This window comes from Bubalus bubalis, chromosome 10 (assembly GCF_019923935.1).
Source record: "Bubalus bubalis isolate 160015118507 breed Murrah chromosome 10, NDDB_SH_1, whole genome shotgun sequence".
Lineage (NCBI taxonomy): Eukaryota > Metazoa > Chordata > Mammalia > Artiodactyla > Bovidae > Bubalus > Bubalus bubalis.
In genome coordinates, this window is record NC_059166.1 from 5,387,846 (window position 1) to 5,415,772 (window position 27,927).

General features: G+C 53.4%; 1 protein-coding gene and 1 long non-coding RNA gene across 3 annotated transcripts in view; one reads left to right on the top strand and one right to left on the bottom strand.

The window, feature by feature from the left end:
- Positions 1 to 5,907: 5,907 nt before the first annotated feature.
- LOC123327838 lies at positions 5,908 to 27,564 on the top strand. The gene is made up of 4 exons (XR_006542520.2): positions 5,908 to 7,052; positions 19,445 to 19,820; positions 24,865 to 25,011; positions 26,245 to 27,564. It is a non-coding gene; the product is annotated as an uncharacterized LOC123327838 (long non-coding RNA).
- The window catches only part of PACRG (parkin coregulated), a 547,563-nt gene continuing 539,924 nt past the window's right edge, over positions 20,289 to 27,927 (bottom strand). Inside the window, exons 5-6 of one of the 2 annotated variants that reach the window (XM_025294972.2) lie at positions 20,664 to 20,784; positions 20,289 to 20,385 (exon numbers count right to left, since the gene is read on the bottom strand). In XM_025294972.2, coding sequence (XP_025150757.1) covers positions 20,310 to 20,385; positions 20,664 to 20,784 — 197 coding nt within the window. In that variant the 3' untranslated portion in view covers positions 20,289 to 20,309. Of the gene's footprint in view, positions 20,785 to 27,927 lie in introns of both variants that reach the window. The other variant, XM_025294973.3, reaches the window with a different exon arrangement.

The window sequence follows — 27,927 nt, forward strand, 5'->3', positions numbered from 1 at the left end:
GAACTTGGACTGGTGATCTGTTTCACATACGGTAATACACGTTTCAATGCTATTCTCTCAAATCATCCCACCTTCGCCTTCTCCCACAGAATCCAAAACTCTGATTCTTAAAAGTGCAAGCATTAGTCATTCAGTCGTGTCCGACTCTTTGCAACCCCATGGACTGCAGCCCGCTGGGCTCCTCTGTCCATGGAAATCCCCAGGTAAGGATACTGGAGTGGTTTTCCCTTCTCTTCTCCAGGGGATCTTCCCCACCCAGGGATCAAACCCGGGTCTCCTGCATTGCAAGCAGACTCTGCACCATCTGAGCCACCAGGGAAGCCCGACTACTTCTTGAGGCGCTTTTAATTGAATTTTTTATAGCGGATACCCCTGCCAGGATGCAGCAGTTCTCATCGGATGAAGATAAGAATTTCTCCCCTCCTCTCCCGAGGTTCAGGGTCTCTGTAGAAGGTGCTCACAGATGTTGACTGATTCACTGATGGACAGACTCAAATGCCTCTGAGTAGCCCAGGCGCCATGGAAATTTGCCGGGGCCAGTTTGGAGGAGGCTGTACTGATGGCCTGTGTGCAGTTCCCAGGGGCAAGCCCGCCACTCATACTGCGCGGTGGTGGGAGAGAGAACGTGGAAGGCCCACGGGTCGGGGTGCAGCCCTGAGGGGTGCCAGAGGGAGGACCCAGTGGGCTGCTGGCCGGACACCATTAGGTGCCCCTTGCCGAGAGCATGTGGAGCAAACTGGGTTGAACTTGGGCTCCCCTGGCTGACCTGCGGTGTTGAGAAGGATTCTGAAGCTGTGTCCAAATTCAGCCTCCACTATTCCTTAAGTCTCCCAGGGACCTGAAGAGAGGCAGTCGGTTCAGTGCTGTCCTGCAGTTATGTCCTCCCTGTCGGGGTCTGGTTCTTGCTTTGGGGTCAGGAAATTTGGGGAGCCCCCCCGGAAGCAGGGCTCTCCAGAGTGGGTTCACATAGCTCTCGAGGAAGGCCTTCATCCCTTTGAAAAGTACAAGTTGCTCAGTCGTGTCCGACTCTTTGTGACCCATGGACTATACAATCCATGGAATTCTCCAGGCCGGAATACTGGAGTGGGTAGCCTTTCCTTTCTCCAGGGAATCTTCCTAACCCAGGAGTTGAACCTGGGCCTCCTGCACTGCAGGCAGATTCTTTACCAGCTGAGCCACCAGGGAAGGCCCTCATCCCTCAGACATACTTTTTTCTTCACAAACCATCCCACTCTGAGCCACCCCCTGTCTTGCAGATCGCAGGTGGAGGTGCTGTTTTCAGGCCCAAACCAATACACCAGCCCCGGGTGTATGTCAGTTCCTGTAACAGCCCCCTCCTCAGACCACGGTGCTCAGACTCCGCTGGGTCCCTTCAGAGCCCTCGGCCTGGGGAAGCCCCGTCCAGTCGCCTTTGCTGGGACTGGTGCGGGGCTCTCCCCGCGGCCGCTGGGCTGTCCGGGGCCCGTCTGTCTGGTGAGTCTCCAGGGCCGGGTCTCCTGATGGAGGACCAAGGGATGCTTGCGCCCATGTTGTCCCAACTCTGGTTCGGCCACGTCTCCCTCAGTCCCAGCGCGCTGGGGGCGTGCCCTCTGCTCGCCTGGGCGCCATCGAAGTGTAAGGGGCGCCAGGTTAGTCCCGTCCACGCGCAAGGGGCGCGGTGCAGGCTCTGAGGGGCTCCCCCTGGTCACCCAGGGAAGGACAGGGCAGGGGCTCCTGGCGGGGCGGCATAGACAAGGAGCTGGACAGGACGTGGGCCCAGGAGCCTCAACGCGCAGCTCAGGGTGTGCTCTTCTCTGGGGCGGAGGGTGTCAAGGATGGCCTTCCAGCACGGAAGGGACAGGACGGAAGTCAGATTGGTGACCTGTGTGGCCGCGGGGGCGAGAGGGAGCAAAGAGAGGCCCGGGGGCGGAGGGTCGGGGGGTGCCATCGGAGGGTGTCAGGCTTGGGTCGCCACCGAGGACGCTGGGGGGACCCCCAACCCCTCTCTTCCCTCCCCGTGGGGTGGGGCGGGGTACGTGACCAGGACGCGCGTCCCCGGGCGCGGGGACCTGCGCCTCCCTCGCCCGCCCCGTCGAGTGATGGATCGTGTCTCCAGCGCCCGGATCGGGGAGCTGGGGGTGCGGGGCGCCTGACGGACCTGCTTGAAGTGAAGCAGCTGCACGCCTGGCTCAGGGGAGGTGGCCGAAGGACATGACCTTCCTCCCGGCCTTTCTTTTGGGAAAGGAAGTCTTTGGAAGTTTGCAGCAACTGAATAAATCTTGTCACCGTGATAAGCAGGGTCCCGTGTCGCCCGCGAGGCGGAGAGAGCGCCACACTTCCTGCGATTGTTCCCGTTTACTGCATTTCAGCGTTTGAGCCCCCCCAAGCCCCGATCCCGGGGAGCCTGGGCGGAAGCGGCGGCCAGGGCCTCCGCGGGGTGCGGGGATCGTGGCCTGGTTATTCCCGGAGCGTTTTGGAGCCGCCGCGCCCGCGGCTCGGGTTTCGGGCCCGGCCTCCGGGCCGCGTGACGCAGGGCGAGGCGGCTCATTATAGTAATAGACCCCGCTCTGCCCGCGGGCGGCCTCCAGGGGCGGGACCGGCTGGCTCAGCACCCCTCCCGGTGCCTCCGGGGCGGCGCTGGAGGGGGTCAGGGGTGGGAGACGAGAGGGGGAGGGGGAGGGGACGAGGGAGAGGGAGCGGGCTCGGGGGGAGGCGGCTCATTATAGTAATATACCCCGCGCTCAGCCCGTGGGCGGCCCTCCCAGGGCGCGGGACCCGCTGGCTTAGCACTCAGCACCCCTCTCGGTGCCTCCGCGGCGGGTAGTGGGAGAAGGAGGGGGGGACGGGGGCGTAGAAGGGGGAGGGGAAGGAAGGGGGAGAAGGGGGAGGCGGGAGGAGGGGGCGGGTATAGGGGAGGGGAGAGAAGGAAGGGAAAGGGGTTGGAGGGGAGGCAAGGGGGAGGGGGAGGGGGGAAGAGAGAGAAATGGGGGAGGGGTGCGGGGGGAGAGGGAGGGGAGAGAAGTGGGGTGCGGGGGACGGGGGAAGGGGAGCGGGGAGGGGGAGGCCCAAGGGGGAGGGGGCCAGAGGTGAGGGAGAGGCCGGGGGGAGCGGGAGGAGAGAAGTGGGGGGAGGGGGAGGGAAGGGGGAGGGAAGCAGGGGGAGGGGGAGGGGAGCTGGAATGGGGGAGGGGGAGGCCCAGGTCCCCCGGCTTCAAGCCCCCCGCCCCCGGAGCGCAGTCCCCCGCCCTGCGCGGCTCCGGAGCAGAAGTGACTCACGAGGAGCCTGACTCACGAGCCCCGCGGGCGGGCTAGCCCGGCGGGTCGCGCAGTGCGGGGAAGAATGTTCTCGCCAGGAAAGCTGTTTATAAGATGGAACCTGGTGCCCTTGAAATAGAAGCTCCTGGCACGGAGCGGGCTGGCGGCCCCCCGCCACCCAGGCCCTGCGTTTGCGCTTTTGACTTCGGAGCTTCAGCCCTTCCTCCTGGTCTGGGACGCTGCAGGGCCGTGACTGCGGCCCCAAAGCCCCGCCGCAGGCCGGGGCGCCCCTCCGGGGCTGGGGCAGAGTGTGAGGCCCGGCGTGAGCAGCGCTGGCCCCGGCCTCTGGCGCTCCCGGCCTGCGGGCCTCCCGGCTCGCAGGAGCAGGACCCGGCCTCTGCCTGCATCTTCGCCCCGCATTCTGCCTGCACCCGAATCCCCCATCTACAAGGACACCTGTGACGCGGGGTGAGCGCCAGCCTGCTCCCGCATCACCTCCTCCTGGTTACCTCTGCAGCCGTCCTCTTTCCCAATAAGGTCAGGTCCTGAGATCTAAAGGCTAGGACCTCAGCCGATGAATTTTGGAGGGAACACACTCTAACTGACAACCGATGTGGTGCATATCGTTGTAGAAATTTAGAAAATAGGTGCAAAAAATGTCACATTTCTATGGCTCAGAGATCACTGCTGTGACTATCTTAGAGCATTTCCTTCTGAAAAAAAAAACTTAGACAAAATGAATATGCTGTTTTGTATATTTATCTAATGAGCTCTTCCTAATTCACTGAATTTCTTCTCATCTAATACCTAGTCTGAACTTCCTGGGTGGCTCAGTGATAAAGAATCTGTCTGCCAATGCATGAGATGAAATTCCTGGGGTTGGGAAGATGCCCTGGAGAAGGAAATGGCAACCCACTCCAGGATTCTTGCCTGGAGAATCCTGTGGACAGAGGAGCCTGGCAGGCTATAGTCCCTGGGGTGGCAAAGAGTTGGACACGACCAAGCACGTGTGCGCGCGCGCGCACACACACACACACACACACACACACACAATACCTAGTCTATGTTCAAATGGTGAGTTATTTACAGTAATTTTGTTCAAACCAGTAACCAAGCCATGGCCATTTGCTTTTACTGGTTGTTAATGTTCCTTCAGTTCAGTTCAGTTCAGTTGCTCAGTCGTGTCCAACTCTGCAACCCCATGAATCGCAGCACGCCAGGCCTCCCTGTCCATCACCAACTCCCGGAGTTCACTCAGGCTCACATCCATCAAGTCAGTGATGCCATCCAGCCATCTCATCCTCTGTCATCCCCTTCTCCTCCTGCCCCCAATCCCTCCCAGCATCAGAGTCTTTTCCAATGAGTCAACTCTTCGCATGAGGTGGCCAAAGTACTGGAGTTTCAGCTTTAGCATCATTCCTTCCAAAGAAATCCCAGGGCTGATCTCCTTCAGAATGGACTAGTTGGATCTCCTTGTAGTCCAAGGGACAACGTTCCTCAGGTCTCTTTAATCCATAACTGTCCATTTTTCATGGCATCAACTTATTTTGGCTGATTATGCTGCATAATAGTTGCCTCCTGGATTTGTTCAGTTGCCTCCTTGTGAAGTTGTTAACTCACTCCTCTGTGTCCTGTGTTGCCTCTGAAATGCGGCTATTAGAACCCTGATGGACTCAGCCAAACATTTTTGGATGGAAAACATTATAGGTACTTCTAAATGTCTCCCAGCAGATGACATGGAACATCTGGTCAACCCAGGTCAGGTCAGGCATTACCAGGCATGAGGGTGGTGCTTGGGGGTTCCTACGCTGTGTGGGAAGGCATATCTGATGACTCTGAGGTTTTTGCAACTTGAAAATTTCTGGTAGTTGAGAGAGGAACCCTTGCTCTCTGGTGGCAGCTGGTGCAGGGAGAGGAAGTGTGGTGGGCCCACAGAGCCATCCTCATCGCTGCCCTTTGGGGAGTTCACCAATCTCAAGACTTCCATTTCTAAGAAGGCCTGCCCTGACTCAGGGTGATGGGGGTGTGCTTTCCCACCAGACCAGGGCCCCATGCTGGTCCACACCTCTTCCTGTGGTATGTGGGGGGGACGGGGGCGGGGCTGGCTGGATTCCAGTATCCCTCCCAGATCATTCCAGAAGGACCACTGCCCTTTCTCTCCAGCATTTTACAGTTTTTTAAAGAGAAGCAATTTACAATGAAACATAGATTTTTTGTGTATATTGGCTGGTCTTTTGACACATTCATACACTTGTTAACCTCTGTTAAGATATAGACCATTTCCATCACCCATAAAGTTCCCCATAAAGTGCCCCTTTCCAGTTACTCCTGGTCCAGTCAGAGGTAACTACTGTTTCCGCTTTTCCTGCTTTAGATTATTTTGCCTATTCTAGACTTTCACAGCCAAAGAATTGATGCTTTCGAGTTGTGGTGCTGGAGAAGACTCTTGAGAGTTCCTTGAGAAGATCAAACCAATTAATCTTAAAGGAAATCAACTCTGAATGTTCATTGGAAGGACTGATGGTGAAGCTCCAACACTTTGGCCACCTGATGCAGAGAGCTGATTAGTTGAAAAAGACCCTGATGCTGGGAAAGATTGAGGGCAGGAGGAGAATAGGGTGACAGAGGATAAGACGGTTAGATAGCATCACTGACTCAATGGACGAAAGTTTGAGCAAACTTCAGGACATAGTGAAGGACACAGGAGGCTGGCGTGCTGCAGTCTATGGAGTGGCCAAGAGTCAGATACGACTTAGTGACTGAACAACAGCAAGACTCTCACATACATGGAATCAACTGCATGTTCTCTTCTCTTCCGCGTGGTGTTGGGCTTCATCCACCGCTGTGCGGGTGTCAGCCCTTTACTGCCTCCTCCGAGCAGTGCTGTATTGTACAGACTGCAGTTAGTCCATCCATTCTCCTGTGGATGGACGTGTGGGCTGTTTCCAGTTCTCTCTTATGATAAATAAAGCTCTGTGAACATTCATGTGCAAGTAACTGAGTACACACAAGTGTTCATTTCTCTTGGGTAGATATCCAGGAGTGAAATTAATGAGTCATGGTTGCAGTGGGCATAGCATTTCCCCTCCTACCAACAGTGGAAGGGAGTGCTGGCATCATCAGACCTCTATTTTTTGCAGTCTGGTGGCTCTGCTCTGACGTGTCAGTGTGGCTCCAGTTTGTATTTCCCCAATGGTTTATGATAATGAGAACTTCTTTTGAGTTCTTACTGGCCATTGATAGAGATACGTTTTTGACCACAGCTTTTAAAAACTGATATGTGTTTCTCTTCCTTAATAAGCACTATAACTTGTTAAACAGGCATTTACCACATGAATTGAATTTTTTGCTCATCTTTCAGTGACGATTATCAAAGATAGATGGATAGGAATTGATCTTTGACAAGGAGCAAAGTCGTGTGTTTTCATCCAGTTATTCCGAATTCCCACTCTCTGGGTTTCTGGCCAGTGCTGGGTGTATGATGCTCTTTCTTTCTATTTTTTTTGGCCACACTGTGTGGCTCATAGGCTCTTGGTTCCCTGAGCAGGGGTTGAACCTGCACCGTCTGCACGGGAAGTGAAGAGTCTTAACCACTGGGCCTCCAGAGAAGTCTCTGTATGATGTTCTTGAAGAGAGTTCTGATACATCATAGGACTGAGAGGACCCCTCTGCCCGGAAGCTCACACAGGTGTGTTGGGGGAGGGAGCAGAAGTGCAGAGACTGCTGCTGAGAAGAGGGAGGAAATGACGCACAGCCTCGAGAGATGGATTCTTGCCTCCTGGAGAATCGTGGCACCAGAGAACTTTCTTTCAGTTTCAGGTAGAATCTTATTCTTTCGATGGAGAGCATCATTTGTTAGCCCCCTTGGCAGAGGTTCCTTGGAGCCAGAGAACAGCTCCGAGCCCCCAGGAAGCTCAGGCCCTGGTGCAGCCCAGCACGGCCCTTGTCACCTCCCTGCCCAGTCGTGATGGAGACGCGGAAGCCAACCTCAGTTCCATTTTCTCGGCTTCTTTTCCTCCTTCTGCCCGTGCTGCACCTGTTCCCGGCTCATTAGTGGCTCACTGTGGGAGGACTTTGCTGAAACACCCAGGACTGTCCCCGCGGACTTTAGGAGAGGCCCCAGGGCAGGAAAAGGAGAAGAAAAACAGGAAAAGAAGCTGGGATGGGAAAGGGAGTGGGGGAAGCCGGGGAACTGAGAGTCGCTGTGGAGTGTTCCAGCTGCAGCCCTGCGCTGCCTGGAGGGTCGTGAGAAAGGGAGACCGAGGACCCCGCATCCACTGGGACTCCACTCCACCTGTAAGCGCTGGATTAGAACACGTGGGGGCGAAAACTAAATGATCAGCAACGGCCGGGTGTTAGGAAGATAGTCTAGAACCCAGAGGGCTGTCCTGAAGCCCGCCTTGTCTTCCCTGTGTTGGGGGGTGGGGGGGCCGGTCACGTTATAAAAGTTTCCGCCCCCGCTTCTGTGATGGGCTCAAGCCGCCCTCTGTTCCTGTAGAATAGGGTGCCTTCTTCCGCCTCACCTGACCTGGAAACTGCCCCCAAAGCGGCCGTTTCCGATATGCTAAGACGTGTCATAGAAAAGAGGTTGGAGAATCCAGGGACCACGCAGAGGGGCGTGGGTAGATGGCGCCGAGAGGATGGTGCTGCTCGGGGTGTGCCCGCCCGGAGCCAGGAAGGATTAGAGGGGCGAGGAGGGAGCCCGCGGGGCAGGAGAGCGCGGCTCCGGGGAGACAAAGCCTCTTTGCGCGCCCGCCCCGGCGGACAGGGGCTGTGGGAAAGTGTCGGAGCCCCGGGCCGCCCCAGGCCTTTGAGCCGCGGTGAAAGCGGCCTTGGCGGGGGGCCGCGGGCTGGCACGGAGGCGCTCTCCCAGGCCCCGGGCACAACCTTGGGCCAGGGCCCACTTCCCCCGAGAGGAGCTTGAGCGGCCTCACGGAGGGGGACTAGCTCCCCGGCCTCTGCAGGGTGGCCCAGAGCCCTGGCGAGATAACTGTGCCCCCGCTTTATTCAGTAGCCTGGGAGCACGGGATAGGGTCCCAGAGTCCGGTATCGAAGGGACTTGAGATCAAAGGTCGAGCTCTATGACCCCACTTCACAGAAGGGGAAACGGAGGCCCAGGGGCTTCCGTTTTGTGGCCAGAGCTCCTGGTGGAGGAGCTGAAACGTTGGTCCCCGGGGTCCCTGCTCAGGGCGGCCCTGCCTGCGGCCTGGAAGGGGGAGGACGGAGGAGGGATGGAAGGGGGAGGACGGAGGAGGGATGGAAGGCAGGCTGTGACCCCGGCAGGGTGCGTCTAGGCCTGAGCTCTGCGGGAGCCCTGGGCACGCTGGCATCTGGGGCAGGTGGAGGGGCAGCAGGACCGGAGGCAAAGTGAGGCATCAGAGGGGGCTGTGGAGACCTCCTCACCTCTGTGCTCTGACCTTTGCATAAACTTCTTCACAGCTTTCCCGGCTTCTGGAAGATTTTAATTGTATCCCACGGACTCAGAACAGGAGGGTTGCCGGGGGCTGGGGAGTTTCTGTGGGCCAACCTCCCACCGGGTATGGGAACCCACTCTGGACCCGCCCTCGTCGTCTCTGAACCCCTCCCCCCTTTTTTAAATTGAATTATAATGAACATGCAAAAGCATATTAGTTTCAGGTATACAACACAGTGATTTAACACTTTTCTACATTATGAAGTGATCACCACAGTAAGACCAGTTACCATCCATCACCACACATGTTACAATATCACTGACTCTATTCCTTGTGTGGTACTTGACATCCTGTGACTGATTTCTCTTATAGCTGGGAGTCTGTTCCTCTAAAGAGCCTTCTTTAATCCATCCCTTCTCTGTAACTGTGAGTCTTCCCGTTTTGTTTTCTTTTTCAGATCCCACATATAGGTGAAATTACATGGCATTTATTTTTCTCTGACTTATTTCACTTGGTATAATGCTCTCCAGACCCATCTCTGTTGCTGCAAATGACAAGGTGTCATTCTTTTTTATAGCTGAGGAATACTGTTGTATATGTAAATCGCAACGTCTTTATCCATCCATGATCCGTGGACACCTGGGTTGCTTCCAAATCTTGGCTATGCTGGAAGGTTCTGAAGAGAAGGGGGCAGAGGCAACCCCGAGTCAGGGAAGACCATGGGTGTGGACCCGGCTGTGCAGAGCAGGCCTGGCGTCCTCCACACGCTCCTGGCAGCCGAGTTGAGGTTGTGGCAGGAAGGGGTGGGGGGAAGATTGTGGTTCTCAGGAAAGCGGAAGTGTTGGTCCAACCACTGACTGTGCCTGGGGCTCTAAGACCAGGAGGGACTGGAAGTTCCCTGGAGAAGCGCGTGATGTAAGGACGTGGAGGCGCAGAGAAGGTGACACGATGCGGCCGGGAGGAGGGCTGGGAGGTGTGTGTGTGTTTGTGCACACAGGGAGGACACATGTCTTTGCAGGGCAGTGGCACAGAGTGGACATTTTCACAAATAAAATGCTGAAGAAACACGTTAGTGCCGCAGAGTCTGTGCCCACTGTGGCTGCAAATATACGCTGTCTGGACTCCTATAGTAACACCCAAAATCACTTCCCAGGTGTGAAGCGTGGGGAGATGAGGTTTAGCCTCGGTCTTTTCAGCCAGAAGTAAACAGGCTTCTCCCTGAGTAGCATCTCTGTCTGTTCAGGGATACGGGTCCCACATCGCATTGAAAACCACATTGCATCCCAGAAACACAGGGCTGGCGGGCGTGCTCTGGATGGACACCTGCTCTGAGATGGGTGTGTCTGGGATTTCAGTGCACAGATGTGTACACAAATTATTTGTTCTGTGTTTACATCTACCCTCGTAATTCTGGAGGTCTTCCATTGAAAGATTAAGTCTCAGGCACAGTTTTAAATGACTGTCACAAGATACCTCATTTAATCCTCTCAGTACCCTCAGAAGTAGTCTTTCAAGTGGGGAAACAGGCTCAGAAATAGTCTTGGAAGGTCAACACCATCTAGAGGGAGGTAGTGACCTGTAAGTTAAACCTTGGCCTTGGCTCAGGTGGTAAAGAATCCACTGCAATGCAGGAGACCCAGGTTCGATCCCTGGGTTGGGAAGACTCTCCTGGAGAAGGGAATGGCAACCCGCTCCAGCATTCTTGCCTGGGAAATCCCATGAACAGAGGAGCCTGGTGGGCTACAGTCCTTGGGGTCACAAAGAGTCAGACAGGACTGAGTGACTAACACACTCTGACCTGAATCAAAGTTGAATGCCGACTCGCTGTGTTGGCAACTCTCTCCCGCCCCACACCCCTCCCTAGACATAATTTTAATGGTTAGATTGGAATCGGATCTCCTTCTTTTCAAGTCAGTCTAGACTCCTTGTACACCCACCCAGGAGACCTTCCTTTTTTAACCATAGCCCAGCAGTGTCGCAAAGCCCCTGAGATCCTGTCCTGCTTGTTAGGATTCAGATTTTACGTCCTTTGGGGAAAAGTACACTCTCTGCTCTTCCAAGAGAGTGGTGGGTATGACTCCCGTGTTCACACACGTTATGCCGTTGAGGTCCACGATACCCCCTCGAGTAGGGGGAGCCTCATGGGGGCTCCTCTCGCTGGGGGACAGGAGGCCCTCTCTGGGCTGTAACTGCTTTGTAGGTTCTGATAGATTTTCCAGAGAAAGACGTTATTCAGCCAGAACTCTGACCTCTTGTGAGGCGCTGTGGTATTTGTCAGCTATGTGGCCTTTGCTTAGCGGTGACGTTATTAGCTAGCCCGGCAAGACCAGAAGGCTCCATCTATTACCTCTCAGTAAGGCATTTTCATCAGTTTCAATGTTTGGGTCATTTTTGTTGTGAAGGGAAAATCACTTCAGCAGGTTTATTCCTCACTCAGCAAACAAAGATCCACCAAATATATCACATTTAAGGCAGAGATGGTCACAGTTCAGGAATGTTTTGCAGTCGAGTTCCTTCTAAACTGAAAACATTCTTTCAATACGGAGGATACCTATGAGAATTGTAAAAATCCTACCCACATAGTCCCCCCTCTTGAATGGAGCCTACTGAAGGGTTATTAAACTTTTACCTTTTTGTCAATAAAGTTCTTCATGGGACGTTTTTCTTGCTGCATTTTAATGCAGTGTTTGCTGCCCAGATGTACGAGGGAGGAGACAAAAAGGCCATTTAAAGTCCTGGCTCTAGAATAGCCCTATTATGCATTTAATTGAATCAAGTGACACCCATGGGCTGTGCTGTGTGGGGACATAGTTTCAGCTGTAGGTGGCTGTCACCAACCCACAGAGCCTTAAACCTGGGCCACAGACACAACGTTGATTTCGAATCTTACTTCAGTGAGGGTGTCTACTAAGGAAAATTACACACGCAGTGTTTTATAACAACAGCTGAGCCTAATTCTCTGAGTTTTGAGCAGTTCATGAGAAACTTTCCTTTTTGTATTAATATAAATGATTCCATTAAAAAAAGTTTCAAATGTAAAGATGACACTACATTGAATATTTGGAAGTGTTTTCTTGAACAGTGAGACTTTTTAAGCTCCCCCCGCCCCACCCCCGATAATACTTGAAGCCCGCTCAGCAGAGAAGCGGCGCCCTGTGCCCACCTTCCAGAAGGTCCCCCTGCCCTCAGGCCCTGCACCAGCCCATTCCCTGGGGGACCTGAAGGGCAGCTGGCCAGGCCGGGGCCTGGTCACCCGTTTCCTCCAGGTGTCCAGGAAGGCCCCAGATCCCAATGGGAATGGAGCCCATGGGCATAAACAGGTGCCCCGGAGCCCCTGGGGCCGGCCAGGCTGAGAGCGCCTCCACCTTCGCAGCTGCGGCGACCTGAGCTGCGGCTCCTCCCTGGGGCGTCTCCTGTCCGGCCGCAGGCTGGAGCGTGCTACCCGTCCCCACAGCCTCAGCCTCCATGGGGGCAGCCAGGAGACTGGGCTCTGACCCAGGTGTCCCCCAACACTGAACAGATCCAGATGAATGCTGGGGCCACAGTAGCCCCCAGCACCTCTTTCACTGGCTGACGCACAGAGAAACCTGCTGAACAGTCCCAGAAGTATCCGTCTCCCTCCTACCTCTAGGGGCTCCTGCTGCTTGCCTCCGCCCTCTGGCCTGGGAGAGCTCCTGTCCTGTGCTGCTTGGGTGTTCAGGTTCTGGGGGGACATGCCTGTGCTTCCGGTGCTGGAGGAGGAAAATAAAGTCCAGTTCCTCCGGCATGACAGTAACGCTGATTCACCAGGGGTTGTGGCCAGGGCACAGGCATGTCCCGGGTGTTTCAGCATAGGGGGCTGTATGCCTGTGCAATGGGTGGTGAGGCATGAAGGGTCAGAAAAATCAGGCTGGCCTCTCAGCTCTACCACTTCTAACTGCATGACCTGGGGCAAGTTATTTAACCTCAACTGCCTGATCCATAGAACATTGTGAGGACGAAAGTTTGTAAAGCTCTTAACACACTAAGCCTTCAATAAATTTCAGTTTTTCCCTTCTCTTCTGGAAAAAAAAAAAAACAAAAACGATAGGTTTTTACTATTGGCTTTGTAACTGATTGATTGAAACCGTATTTTTCTAAGGTACACGTATTATTCGTTCTCTAGACTTAGGACAATTTAGTTAGCTTCCCGACTAGGGTTGAAGCTTTCATATTATTCTTAAAAGCTACATTAAGTTAGTCCCCCGAAGAGCCCTCGTGCTTGGTTGAAAACAGCAAGAGTGGCCCAGCTTGAACACAGGCCCCTCACGGACCACCGACTTTCAGCCTCACCTTTGGGAAGAGAGGGAATCAACGTTAGGGCAGAGGCCTTGGTTCAGAACACTGGTTTCCAGACCTCGGGTCCTGGGGGCACTTGTTCAAACAGGGAAGCTGGACATCACCCTGGAGTGTCCGTTCAGTAGGTCTGCCCCAGGCCCGAGGAGCTGGACTCGTCTAGGCCCATGGTGAGGCTGCCGTTGCTGGACCAGGGAGCCCACTCTGAGAACCACCATGCTAGGGCCAGGGGGTGACTCTGGGGGTCAGCAGGGTCAGGACACTCAGGCTGCTTCCGTTCAGCCTCCTGCAGGACGTGGGTTTAAACAGACATCTGGGTCCATCTGTGCTCGATGTTCCCCACAGGGGACACCCCTATGACGGGAGGTGCTCCCAGTGACCTGTCTGGCTCCCCTGAGGGAACCCAGTGAGGACTCGGGAGTAGGAACCAGTGAGTCCAAGCCGCCTCTGAGACCACATGGAGGCCACTTGCTGTCTGAGAACAGCCAGACGGGCCCTGTGTTCCCCAGAGCCTCCGAGGACATTTAAAATACTTTCCTCTGCCTCGGTTTAAAAGGAGTAGTGCTTGCCTCTCCCAGGACGCAATCAGGGGGACAATTTTTTTAAAGAGCTACTTCCCTGGTGGCTCAGAAAGTAAAAGTGTCTGCCTACAATGCAGGAGACCTGGGTTCAACCCCTGGGTCGGGAAGATCCCCTAGAGGAGGGAATGGCAACCCATTCTGTATTCTTGCCTGGAGAATCCCATGGACAGAGGAGCCTGGCAGGCTACCATCCATGGGGTCGCAAAGACTCAGACACGACTGAACGACTTCATTGTTCGCTTTCCTCCCAGGACAGCAGAGTCTGTTCGTATTTTCCAGTCCGAGGTCTCCAGCGGGTCTCACTCGGCGCTGATCATTCCTCTTCCCCAAGGGTGACACTGGAGGAACCGTGGGTCCTCCTCCGCCAGGTGGGGCAGGGCCGCTGCCTCTCGGATAAGCTGGCTGCAGGGTGGAGCACCTGGTCTATAAAACTGCTTACTCACTGACCCACCCTGCTCCCTGGTGCTCACCTGCCCTTGGCATGCCCCCCAGCAAGGGGAACACGGGGCGCGGGGTGACAGAGCCATCATCCTTTTCTTACGGAAGCCCACACCCCGCAGACAGGCAAGCGAACACGTCCATCGTGTCCGGTACTCAGAGGGTTTGAGGCCAGTAAAGAAAACTAGGGACCAGGCAGCAGGACATGGAGGTGGAGGGAGTCTTTCAGGAGAGGGGCCCGCAGAGCACCTGGGGAAGCGCCTGCCAAACCACATGTGAGTCACAGTTGAGGTCAGTAGGGCTGACATCGGGGGAACACGGGGAGGGAGACGGGAGGGAGGAGACAGGTCAGGAGGGGCCAGGGGTTGGGAGGAGCACGGAGCGCAGTGGGAGTCTAGGGCTGTGAGCAGCTGGGTGATCCTATGGCATTTGGGCCCCAGGGGCCCTGGCTCCCGGGAGTGCGGAGGAAGCTGGTCGTCTGGGCGTGACGGCCGAGTGGACGGGGCTGGAAGGAAGGTGTTAGGGGTCGTGGTCAGACCTGGGAGCAGCTTGGCAGACAGGCTGCGTCAGGACCCAGGAAGATGTGTCAGGAAGAATTCTGGGGTTTCCAGCTGAGGAAGGGGTGACGCGAGTGCCCGCTGCCTAAGCTGGAGCACGTGGAGGGGGGCACATCAGGGTGGGAGGACGAGGACTGAGGGTACAGGGAACCGGGGGTTTGGTCTCGGAAGCCTTTGGACATCCAGGCGGAGCATCCTGTGCGAATTTAGGGAGGTCGGGACTAAACTGGGGAATTGGGGGCTTACAGACGGCATCCGGAGCCCAGGGGCTGGAGGCGATGGAGGCCGGACCCCGGGCCCAGGACGGTCAGGGGTCAGGAAGAGGCACAGCTGGCATGGAGGGACCCGGAGCCGCGGGTCTGAGCACCCACCAGCCCCTCAACCTTTAAGGGAACTCGCCCCGTCTCCCTGGCCACTGTCACCAGGTGGGGACACAGCACACACTCTCTTTTCCCGCTTTTAATGGGGGCGCTGCCGTCTCTTACTGGATGGAACTGGGTTTACCTTGGAACGTAGCAGTGCTGAAGCCCAGGTCCGCTGGCACATCCACGGGATCGGAACACCCAAAGTTGCCCTGAAATCACCATGGAAATGCTGCGGGCCGCCTGCACTTATCTGAGTGGAGGGGGCGGCACCTACAATAGACTGAAGGCACGATGAGGAGCTACTTCTCAGCACTTTCTATGTGAAAAAAGAAACCAACGTAATACATTTGTTAGACTTACCACACACAGGAAGAGAACAAATCCTTTCAGTCAGATTGAAATTTACAGGAATTTGGCAAAGGAAAAACAAAGTATCCAAATACCTTAAAAATATTCCCACCAGAGGAGGCAAAAAAAATCAACCCCTGAAATAGAGAAAGGCTAATGAACCGACTTGCAGAGCTCCTTCCGCCCCATGTCTGTCTACATCCTTCACGGGTGATGGGAGAGCCGGCTGGTGGCCAAAGAACTTGTCCGGAGAGGCAGACTGCACCAGAGGTGAGATCCAAGCAGACAGCTTCATGCAAGCAGAAGTAATAGAGTCCTTCCTTCCCCAGGAGCCCATGCCGAGCTGTATCATGGTGGTTACGGCTCCTATGTTCCCCTTTAACATCAGCTTCAGCACAAACTGTTGCTGTTGATGGGGTTTCCCAGAAGCAAAGCCCAACTGGTGCTCTGGATCTCCATTCAGCTTCCACATGCTCACACTTTGAAGCCGGCAAATCAGATTCCACACCAATATGTATTTTTCTGCAGCAAAGTGTTCTTGATTAAGCCAAGTACTACTATTTTTTTTTCCCCTGCTGCAGAGCAGAGAGGATGCTTAGAGTATTTTTTGAATTGTTATTAAGTCGCTAAGTGGTGTCCAATTCTTTGTGACCCCATGAACTGCAGCACGCCAGGCTTCCCTGCCCTTCACTGTCTCTCTTTTGGGCAAACTCATGTCCATTGAGTCGGTGATGCCATCCAACCATCTCATCCTCTGTCATCCCCTTCTCTTCCTGCCCTCAATCTTTCCCAAGGGTCTTTTCCAATGAGTCAGTTCTTCTCATGAGGTGGCCAAAATATTGGAGCTTCAGCTTCAGCATCAGTCCTTCCCATGAATATTCAGGACTGATCTCCTTTAGGATGGACTGGTTGGATCTCCTTGCAGTCCAAGGGACTCTCAAGAGTCTTCTCTAGCACCACAACTCAAAAGCATCAGTTCTTTGGCGCTCAGCTTTCTTTATAGTCCAACTCTCACATCCATACATGACTCCTGGAAAAACCATAACTTTGACTATTCAGACCTTTGTTGGCAAAGTGATGTCTCAGCTTTTTAACACACTGTCTAGTTTCGTCACAGCTTTCCTTCCAAGGAGCAAGCATCTTTTAATTCCATGGCTGCACTCACCATCAGCAGTGATTCTGGAGTCCAAGAAAATAAAATCTGTCACTGCTTCCACACTCTCCCCATCTATTTGCCATGAAGTGATGGGACCAGATGCATTAAGACACCCCGATTACAAATAAGCCTAGTAGAGTGGTTGGCAGTTCCCACTTCAAAATGGACTTTCGTCCTCTGCTCATTATCAGGGCAAGGAAATGCTGAGTCCAGCGCACAGAGTAACCAGGATATTTAACTCACTTCCAGTATCTTATTATTGGAATAAACAAAATATCTCTTATTTTAAAAGAAAGAAAAAAAGGGGCTGGAGCTCAGGAAAGCCCTTCCTCCTGGATCTTATAAAGAGGGTGGTTTTGTGAGAGCCTCTTGGGGACTGAGTGGGGTGAGGGGGCAGCTGGGGTTGGTCACCACACGAGTGGCCTTTCCTGGCTGGGGCACTGCGGGTCTGCAGGCTGTGTGTTGGGGCAGAGCCTGCCAGACCCCGAATATTTGAATTGTGGACACGGATTGTCTTGGTGTGACTGGAAGGAAGCATGGTCATTTCTAGCTTAGGTCTCGAAGTTTCTTGTTTTCGAAAGAGAACTTTCGAAAACTGGTCCACTGGTACATTTCTAGAAGAGGGATGCTTTCCTGGGTAGAATTGTTTTGAAAGCATTTGAGGTTTTCTGACTCCACTTTAAATCCCATCAGAGTAGGAATTTATGATTAGAAAAATGTTCACGGAATATTTCCCCAGGTTTATTACTTCTTTCAAAGCAGTCTTAGAGCTTCCCAGCTTCTGCTTATAGAAGGCCAGTGATGAATGTCTCAGAATAGCCCAAGAAGTAAGCGATGTGGTGGGTATTGAAGTAGGAGCACTTCCTTTTGGCTTCTCTAAATGACAGTGTTCTGGGACGTCCCTCCTCCTGCACCAGAACATCTCCTGTTTCTAGACTGCCTGTAGGCAAACCTTGAAAAAACTTGAGGCTTGTTTACATAAGAAAACTTCAGCTTTGAAGACCATATTCTCCAAGCATGCAACCATTTCGCAGAATTTTCCAACTGTGAATTTCTGTCTGATGTTTCCAGATAGAATTGGGCCGTAAAATGATGCGCTGTTCCTACAGTTTGGCGAGAGGTGGGGCGGGTGGGGAGGGCGGGGCGGTGGTGCCGGGGGTTGGTGGGGGAGCCTCCCTCGAAGATGAGGGTGTGCCCACGGAGGCGACTTGCAGGGGGCAGTGGGCTTGTGCGAACCCGACGTCTCTCTCAGCAGCTCCAGTGCTATAATAACCCAGACCGGCACATGTGAGGGGCCCTGGTCCGCTGGGGACCTCCCCTGCACCGCACGTGGCTCCACCCCTCTAGCCTCCAGGCTGTTTCCGATGGACAGGGATAAGTTGGGGAGGGAAAGAGCTCTCAGGTGGCAGCCTGGTTATCCTGCCAGCCTTGATGAAGCGTCCCTCTGGAAGGCGTCAGCGGGCCCGTGGATTGACTTCTTCCGAGAGGTGTGCTGTACCTCAGACACTTCTGCTCCGGCTTCCTCTTCCAGCTCCCGGTCTTCTGAATCGTCAGGAGGCCCAGGGTTCCACGCAGCGTTTTTCTTCAACAAATAGACTGTTAACCCATCTGAGAAGCAGCTGGGGTGCTCTGGGCTTCCCGCCTTCCACGTTCTTTGATGTTTGCGCAGACGTTGGAAGTCCTCGTTCTGGGCCTCCTCTGTCTCCTCAGTCCTGAGCATCTCTCCTCCAGCTGGGCTTAATTTCCCTTTCCTGGTGGGCTTCTCCCGTGTTCCCCGAGTTTAGCAGCCCGTTGAGGGCCTTTGCTCAGGGATTTCCGAGCTCTGAGCTCTGCCGTCTGCTCACGTGGTGTGAGATGCCTTCAGGCACCTGCCCACCTGGGCTGACCACGAGGTGGGGGGGGCACTTCCCGGGGTACCTGGGGCTCTCTCCCCCTTCACCTCCACCCACTCTCTTCCTCTGTGTGTCCCTACAGACAGGGAGGAAGCCACCGGGGGTCGAGATGACAGAAAAGGCAGCCATTCCTAGTTCTATACTAGTAAAACAATGCATTAAAAAAAAATCTCTGGAGAACACTGCCATATCTGTAGTTGCTTTGGTTTTCTGCAAAATTATTTTCTTATGACAAAGAGCTCACCATTGCTTTCTAGGAGGCACCATATCATCTGAGGATTTTCCCAATCATATATTGCTTTGCTGGGGTGGAAGCTGGTCATTTTTCATGTCTTGTTCCTTTACAGTAAAGACCAACAGGTGTAAGAAACTATGCTAAGTATTTCAGTAAGATCACCTCTAGTTCTTAGAACCTTCTTGTGGGTAGGAGTAATCTCCACGTTCAGTTCCCACAGCTGAGGAAACTGGAGACTCAGAGAAGTTAAATTACGTGCCCGAGGCGGCACAGCTAATAAGTGACAGAGAGCTGGGAAAGGAACCTCCGTGTTTTAATTTCACACCAGAATTAGGGCTCTGGGCTCAGAGGCTGGAAGGTCTCCTCGCTTCTACTCCATGTGTTTTCACGAGCAGGAGAGAGAGTGAGACCGTAGGCTGGTCCCCGAGTCCTGATGGAGCCGTGGAGGAAATTCTGGCAGGAACATTCAAAGGCAGTGACAGCGGGATCCTTCTGACTGACAGTATCAGGGACTTAGGGGTCACTTCAAACACATCGCTGATGCCAGGGAGACAGCTGCTGGGTACAGTGGAACACCATAGTTTGGAGAAAAACCTGTCTTAACCTCTCCATGACCGCTTCTAGCTCTGTCTTTTCCAAGTATTGATATTATACCCGAAAGCCAATTTGTCTTACCCGGTCATGCATCTCCATTTATCCTAAAAAAAAAAATGCTTCGGGAACTAGGTGGTAGCTACTCAGATGCTAGATTTCATATGCGGAGCCCGGCACCAAGGAAGATGAATACTGAACCAGTTTTCAAACTCGGGGTTTGCCTCTGGACACTTGTGTCTTCAATAATTACGGACAACCACCTGGGGGCCAGGGCTCACTTCCCCGGGGACACATTTCAATTCCTCCCTTCTGTGCAGGTGCTGCTTTCGCTGCAGACCGAGACCCTCCTGGCCCACACCGCCGGCAGCCACGGCAGCTCGCAGGCACATGGAATCGGGGTCCCTCACCCTGAAGCTTTCCGAGCTGAGCGTCCCGCACCTTGCAGGCCCTTGTCTGGGCACCTTACACTCACGCTTCTCTTTGGGCACCTTTTCGCTTTCTCAGTTGAATGAAGCAGTGCATGTGTTGTTTTTTTTTTGTTGTTGTTGTTGTTTTTAATCTCAATAAAATTCCCAAACGGTGCCGTCAGACTCAGCAAGAGGTGCTATGGGAACCCACCCAACCCACCAGCGGGAGGAGAACTGCGGAAGAAAAGGACTTGACTTGTTCCCAGGGGCGAGCGCTACGATGCACGTAAGTCATCTTGATGGAAGGCCCCAAACCGCCTGCTGGGTAGTGTGTTGTCCATTACACCGGGGTCCTGGGGTGCAGGAATGTCGGACCACGGGGGCCAAGGAAGCAAGCTAGCGTTTTAAAACAGTCGTGTGTGCCACGGGGCATTTCATACCTGACCCAACCCCCCTCCCCTGTGCCCCCCTCCCCCAGTATAAGCTGGGAAGCCCTGCAAATTCCGGTGGGCCAGAAGCATCAGTTATGTTTATAACCGAGGTTTGGAACGCGCTGGAAACTGTCCCCCTGTGATGGGGGCATAGATCCCACTGTTCTATCAAGTATCAAAGCACACTGTTCTACCCAGCTGCTGGGGAGGTGCTGCTGAACGGGCCCCCGGGTCCACGACCAACACCTATTAAGCAGTCGGCCTAAACACTCCCCTTCCAACCTCTGACATCACCCTCAGGGCAGGCAGACACAATTGCTGAATTGCGTACGAAAATCATAGTTTTATTGTCCATACAACCGAAGGTTTAACTCGGACTCCTGCTTTCTTTCCGAACTGGATAAAGAAGCGATTCTTCTCCTGGAACAAATAAGCACAGTACACTATTGTAATCTAAGAAACAGGCACTATTTATGTATGGGAAAGCCTTGCTCTCAACAGGGCTAACAATCCGAGGGCCCATGACCCGCTGTTTCAGCAGCTGTGGAAATGCTGAGCGGCCGAAGTTGCGGATAAGGAGATGCTAGCAGCGGCAGAGACGGGTGGTGGGGAGCACCCTGGGGAGCACCCCCTCCGCCCAAGCCCAGCTGCCTCCCTGCTAGTTCAGCAAGCACGACTCATAGGTGGGGACCATGTACTTGATGTTGATGAAGGCGTCTTCGCCGCCGTAGCGCTCGAAGGCCTCCAGTGTCTCCTGGATCAGGTCGCCAATGTTCTCCCGCTTCTGCTGGCTGTAGTCAATGCCATCCCCGGAGTTCACTGGTTCATGTAAACACACAGAGAGGCCCATTACTTTGGGAAAGCGCGGCGCTTTCCCAAAAAGTCCTATGCATGGGTCTAGGCACTGGTCTCCAAGGCCTGTGCCACGAGACACAAGCATGTAATGTTTGACACTGACATGGATCAGTCAACGTCGGATCATTTGACATGATGCCGGTGGAGTCTCAGGAGTGGTGACGGATAGACCAGAACACAAAGTCCCACTAGAAGGGAACTGACGAAAGGTCAGCGAGTGTAAACAAAAGTGAGGTGCTGAAAAGTCGTCTCAGCTGGAGACATGAGGGCGTAAATGAAAACCAGGTGGCCCGCAGTTACAGCACAGCTCACAAGTCAGGGACTCTGTTTCGACCCGGTAATTGCATCAGGAGCGTTCTCCCGGGCCCTGGCTTCTTCAAAGCACCGAGATGGCCTAGTTAGAAGGAAGGGCCCATGGTCAGACGACGGTGCTGGCTCTGCGTGATCACAGACGGACACGCGGTGCAGCGGAGGCCTTAGCCCGTGCCCACGTCTGGGGCTTGCATCCGCGGGGTGCACACTGTCCCCTCCCAGCCTCACTAACCCCAGTGTTCAGCCTCCGCTAGTACCCCCGCCCCTCCCTATCACTGGAGGTGCAGCTGGGAGCGGGGATGGCCTTGCCTGCCGTCTCTTCCTCATCTCTTCCTGAACGCCTCGATCTAGTCCTCAGTTATGGCTTCATAGGGACGGGAGCTCTGCTGGTGCTGGGGTCTAAGTCCAGGCAGGCGGACTGCCCTGGGGGTGGGGGGGCGCATCTGGAGGACCCGGCCGAAGTCTCACCTCCCTGAGCCTGGAAGTGACCGCTCAGCTGCCTTTCAGACTCTGCAGGAAGGGGTTCCTGGACTGGCCATCCACAGCCTGGGTGGGAGCCTGGGTCTCATGGTCTCAAAGGGTTTGGATAAGAAGCATCTGATCGTGTTCCACCTGAGAGGTTACCCAGGTGCGTGGGGGTCTGCTTCCATCCAGAGAACAGAAATTCCACCTAATAATAGTCCTTGTTGTTTAGTCGCTCAGTTGTGTCTGACTCTTTGCCACCCCGTGGACTGTAGCCCACCAGGCTCCTCTGTCCGTGGGATTTCCCAGGCAAGAATACTGGGGTGGGTTGCCATGCTCTCCTTCAGGAGATCTTCCCGACCCAAGGATCGAACCTGCATCTCCTACATCGGCAGGCCAGTTCTTTATCATCTGAGCCACCAGGGAAGCCCAGGAAGAGTCATGACCGGCCTGTGAGTTGTATTTCCCACCCAGATTTCTAAAGGCTTCAACACCGCTCATCCTCCCCGTACATGAGTCACCTTGGTGCCTTTGCTGACACTACCGCACCTGATCCATGACGAAAGGAAAGGGCCACGGGGCAGGCTGAGAGGCTGGGAGGGGGTGGTGAGGACGAGGGCCCAGGCCAGGGACACTATGGGGAGAGCAGCTGCAGCTGGAAAATGTGCACTTTCCTGGATGAATGTGTTCATCTTATTCAGATTTCAATACAGCTCCCAATGCTTAGCTTGCTTGAATGTGAAAATAATAGAGGGGTGGGGGATGGCATTTCAAAGCTGCTTTTCCCCAGTTATTTTAAACATTTTAAAAAAGACAGAGTAGTGGTTCAGACCAGTAATAAAGGTAACAATTACAATCCCACACAGCACAGATAAGCAGCTCTTTTGCTTGATTTTCCCAGAAACTTGTTAGAGAAATATCGCTGTCTTGGGTAACGCAGAGAAAGGACATGGTTCTCCTGATTAGTTTTGTGTGGTGGGGGGTGAGGGCAGGCAGAAATACTACTAATTTTCAGAAAGAGAAAGGTTATGAGTTACACAGCTACAGTGCATATCCATTTTTCATAACGAATGAACTTAAAATGGTTTGCAAAGCCATCGTCATGAGGTGGATTTTGCCCTTCTCATGGTGGAAGCCTTTCTGCTGTGATGGAGAAAGCTGGATTTAAGTTAAAGGTTGATTTACAGAGTAGCTGATCATCTAAAATATTCATACATGATAGCTGTACAGAATAAACAAGAGATAGGATGTTTGAACAAAGAGTTCTTGCCTGGTTGTTTTTCAGCTAAAGGTAAACTTTAAAAATATATACAGACAAATACTTAAATAGTTTAAATCAAAAAAAGATTTACAGGGTGGTCTGAGAAGAGAATCAGTGCAGTCAGGATCTCCCACCAAGGACAGCATGGAATCCATCCATGTGTGGGTTTCCAACACGAGGAGGTTTGGAGTTGAATTAAGGGAGAAGGGGCTTCCCAGGGGGCTCCATGGTAAAGAACCTGCCTGCCGATGCAGGAGACACAGGTTCAGTCCCTGGGTCAGGGAGATGAGGGCATGGCACCCCACTCCAGTATTCTTGCCTGGAGAATCCCATGGACAGAGGAGCCTGGCGGGCTACAGTGCAGGGGGTTGTAAAGAGTTGGACACGACCGAGCACACACAGAAAAGAGAGAATGAGGAAGAAGCTTGTGAGCATGTGTGTGTGTGTGCACTGGGCAGGGGTCGGTGATGTGCGTTACAGGGGAGAGGAAAAGACGCTAAGGAAGAAGTTCCAAAACAGAGGAGGCCAAAGCAACACGGTCCAAGAAAGGTGCAGCAGGACCGGAAACAGGTCACGTGTGTGACTAGGGAGACTGGGAGGAAGGCATGTGCGAGGAGCAAGGTCAGCTCCCGGGGTTCCGAGGGGGCCCTGAAGGAAGGCCAACGACAGTGTCTGGGCTGGTCCCTGAGGGCCCCCCACCCCGAGCCCGGATGACATTCCGGTTGAACTCCCCTGCTCACGAAACAGGTGGACTTAGGGGGGAGTTGACAGGATGCGGGTTTGCACGGCCCACCAAGCCCTGGCAAAAATGCCCCAGGCGCAGGTGGCGAGTGTAACTGGTGATGGTGCTGAGTTGTGACAGCCTTGATCCAGTTCCTGATGGACAAAGACACGTAAATTAATCACCAATAAATGGCGCCTTTTGTTGGCCTGTTAGTCAAAAGGTCAAGGACTGAATAGATCACGGGACAGACATATTTTCCTGGTGGGGGCAGAGAGGGGTGGGAAAGTCTGCACACAACGGAAAGCTTAACACGCCCTGTTTGTCCCGCTGCCTCCCAGAATACTACCATGACAAGCAGCGCTTTATTTCAATAGTGACCTATTCTTACTTCTTAAAAAATATGTAACTGTAGGAGTAAGAAAACTATGTAGCTTTTTTGTTTCTCAGCAGTGCATAAACCAAGTGATAAAAAGAACAGAGCAGAATAACAGTTGCTTATTCAGAAAGGGAGTTGGAGTTGGAATATTCCGTGATTGCAGAATGTGTATCCCTGGGGGAGGAAAAAGCTCAACAAAGGAGCACCGTCCCTTCCTTTGGGCGTGGGAGGGATGAGCAGGCACGGTTTAGGGTCAGGCCACATCCTGGGGCAGGTGAGCGGGGCGGTCTCCATTTCAGAACTGCTCTAGAGTCAGTTTCTTTGAGAATCTGAGTTTGAGGTGATTAGGTTGAGCTCATCATTTTAAATACGTATGATGCCGCAGGAAGACACGCTTGTGAGAATAGGATGCTTTAAGAACAACCCAGATGGTTATGTACAATCGTCAATTCTGGTGAGGAAGATGACATTTCAATTCAGGAAGCTAGGAGTCTATTTTCTGTCCAATAGCTGGAAAGATACACTGATTAACCAAACAAACAGGACCCGTAAGAACAGTCCAAACCAGACTTTGCATTTATAACGGAATACTATGCAGGTAGACTAGAATCAGGGATTCCGTTTCTCCTCTTGGAAGTCTTTGTGTGCGGGAGACGAGACCCTACTGCTTGGAACTCTCTTGGTTAGGAATTATCAGGTTGGCCAAAAAGTTTGTTTGGAGTTTTACATAAGCTGGTACAGAAAACCCCCAAGGAACTTTTTGGACAATCCAACATTTTGAGGACGCTTGTCATTCTGAACGTTGAAGTGGTTTTGGATTGTGTAGGCAGAATGTGGAAGCATGGGCAGCCTCCTTTTCTACCTAAGCCTGTTTAAACAGCCCCCACCTGGATTCTTTCTTTTCCTCAGGGCCATTTTGGTCAGCACTGGCTGGTATGTGTATCCCAGTCTGTCTGCTGTCAAGGGCATCCTCCCAGCGAATGAACTCGTGGTTGTGAAGTGACCATCACGCCCCCTCGCCCCAAGGCATGGCCAAGGCATCGGACCTTCACACAGGTGCGGATCTGCAAGGCAGGGGGCCTGGCCTGGCCACGGACCCATATCATGGAGGGTTTTGATGAAACACTCTCTTAGCATTTTTACACTTTATACTGTGTAGAAGCTTTCTTCTTTTCTTTGGTTACTACTATTACAGGAAAAAGGCAGGGGAAAAAAAAGACAAAATCCAAGTGGGAAAAGAATACTTTTGGTGGCCAGAGCAAGGTCTTCCCAAGTTGCTGTTGGTGGCACCTCTGGCCATTCTGAAGGATGATGGGCTCTTGGTAGACAGCACGAGACGAGGCCCTGTGGGCTCATGCAAGGTGGAAAAGACGAGGCTCTTGCCTTTGGGGAGCTGGCCAAGGTCCCCGTAGGTCACGTTTATGCCACCAGACTGAGTCTGGGCTACGGACCCAGCCCAGAGCCCTGTGCAGCTGGCCTCTGTCCTGTTGCTCAGACCCCACTGGAGACTGTCCTGAGAGAATGCTTCTCTGTGAGGGCAGGCCAGACTCCCGAGCCCCTTCGTCCCAGGACAGGAAGAGCCACGGAAGGCAGCACGGGAGGGCATGGGATGCTCAAGGAGGGTCACATCCAGATTCGGGTCTTTCTGACTCCAGTGTTTTGACCAATACTCTTAAGGGTATCCTGGAGAAGGAAATGGCAACCCACTCCAGTGCTTTTGCCTAGAAAATTCCACGGATGGAGGAGCCTGGTGGGCTACAGTCCATGGGGTTGCAAAGAGTCAGACACGACAGAGCCACTTCACTTAAGGGTATGCTGCTGCTGCTGCTAAGTCGCTTCAGCCGTGTCCGACTCTGTGCGACCCCAGAGATGGCAGCCCACCAGGCTCCCCCGTCCCTGGGATTCTCCAGGCAAGAACACTGGAGTGGGTTGCCATTTCCTTCTCCAATGCATGAAAGTGAAAAGTGAAAGTGAAGTCGCTCAGTCGTGTCTGACCCTCAGCGACCCCATGGGCTGCAGCCTACCAGGCTCCTCTGTCCGTGAGATTTTCCAGGCAAGAGTACTGGAGTGGGGTGCCACTGCCTTCTCCAGACTTAAGGGTATAGATACTGTTAAATGAACTGTAATGCACAAGCTAGAGAGAGATGAAAGCTGTGTTTAAGGCATCAGGAGTAGAAAGCACACAAATGCTTACTTCAGGTTGCTTATTCAACATACCCGAAGAATTACTCATTCTGTTCCAACAGATGAAATAATTAATAAACTCGACCTATTCCTTCTGCTTCCCAGGTGGCTCAGTGGTAAAGAATCTGCCTGCGAAGCAGCAGACGCTGGAGACGCCGGTTCCATCCCTGGGTCAGGAAGATCCCTTGGAGGAGGAAATGGCAGCCCAGTCAGGTATTCTTGCCCGGAGAATCCCATGGATGGAGGAACCTGGCAGGAAGGCAGTGGCGCGCCGAAGGATAAATTACAGTCACTGGGGTCGCAAAGAGCTGGCCACGACTTAGTGACCAAACCACCACCACCATCTATGGTCTCTGGTCGTGACTAAGAAAAGTGGACACGATCTAGACAGAAGCAGCGCTTCCGCTAGTCCTGCAGAAGTGCAGGCAGATGTCCTCCACATGGTGGATGGGCTGAGCGTCTGCAGGTGAAGGCGCTGTGCCCACCCCGCCTGTCATTCTGAAACCGTCATGACCTGGGGGCTTCTCAGAGCCGATGCACCAGATGTTCTTCAAGAAAACACCAGCATGGGAAACTCAATTAAAAACCACCCGAGTGAATCTGGAAATGGTAAGCAGCGACTCAACGGAGGTCCAGGCTACTGTTATCCATCTTTTTTCACACTACATACCAACTTTTGGAAGCTCCGGTTTTATGGTGTAACCCGCCATGCCCGTGAGAGCAGCGGCCTGTGTCACCTCGTACGTGTACGGGGGCCTTGAAATAACTGTGAAAGTGAAAAGCGAAAGTGAAAGTCGCTCAGCTGTGTCCGACTCTTGGCCACCATGGAATTCACCATGGACTCTACCGTCCACGGAATTCTCCAGGCTGGAATACTGGAGTGGGTAGCCCTTCCCTTCTCCAGGGGATCTTCCCAACCCAGTGGAAACTAGCAAACATCTCAGACAAATAAACAGATTAACCTGACAAAACAGCATTCACCACAGCCTTCGGCAGCAGTGGCTGAGAAGCCAGGCAGAGCCCTTGTCTCACCGCACCGAAGGCCAAATTACAGTCACGGGACAAATGGCTGTGACGTGACACGGCTTCGAGACACCCTCCTCTGGTGTACCGCCTCCTTCTCCGGCTGTCCGATGTGGGGTCCGATGTGTTGACAAGCGTGGCCACTTCACGTGCCCGGCGTGGGAACTGGAATTGCGGCCAAGTCCAGCCCCAAGCTTTCCTCTGCGTGAGAGCACCCATGACGTCAAGTGACTCGCAGAGGACACACCTGTCCACCGTGTCCCCGCGTGAGATGCTGGTGAGTTCAGCGCGAGATGAGAGCGCCGGTCCTTCCGAGTGTGCCCGACAGCGCCAGACAACCTGAAGCGATGCTGAGTGCGATTTTAAAAAGTACTAACAGAAAAAACGAAGTCATTTCTTTGTGGATCAGAAAGTGCATTTTTTGTTTTTTGGGTTTTTTGTTTGTTTGTTCATTTCTCAAATGTTTAACTAAACCATTTGAAAAGTTTTAAAGTCCAATTGAAAGCAGTTTTCCCTGTTAAGTCCTGTAATCAGTGATGGCTTCGGCCACAGCTAAAATTGCACATCTTCTGCCTGGGTCTGCATGACGCCATCTGCCCTGCGGAGAGATTGAGCCCTTGGGGCCTGGGTTCGGGTGTCAGCAGAGTGTGTGTGTGGACTCTATTGCAAATATTATTCTTATAAGATGTTTCTTGGTGACGCCGAACCATCACAGATGTTCTGTTGGATGATTCTGAACACATTTCCAGTTCTGGGTTTACTGGA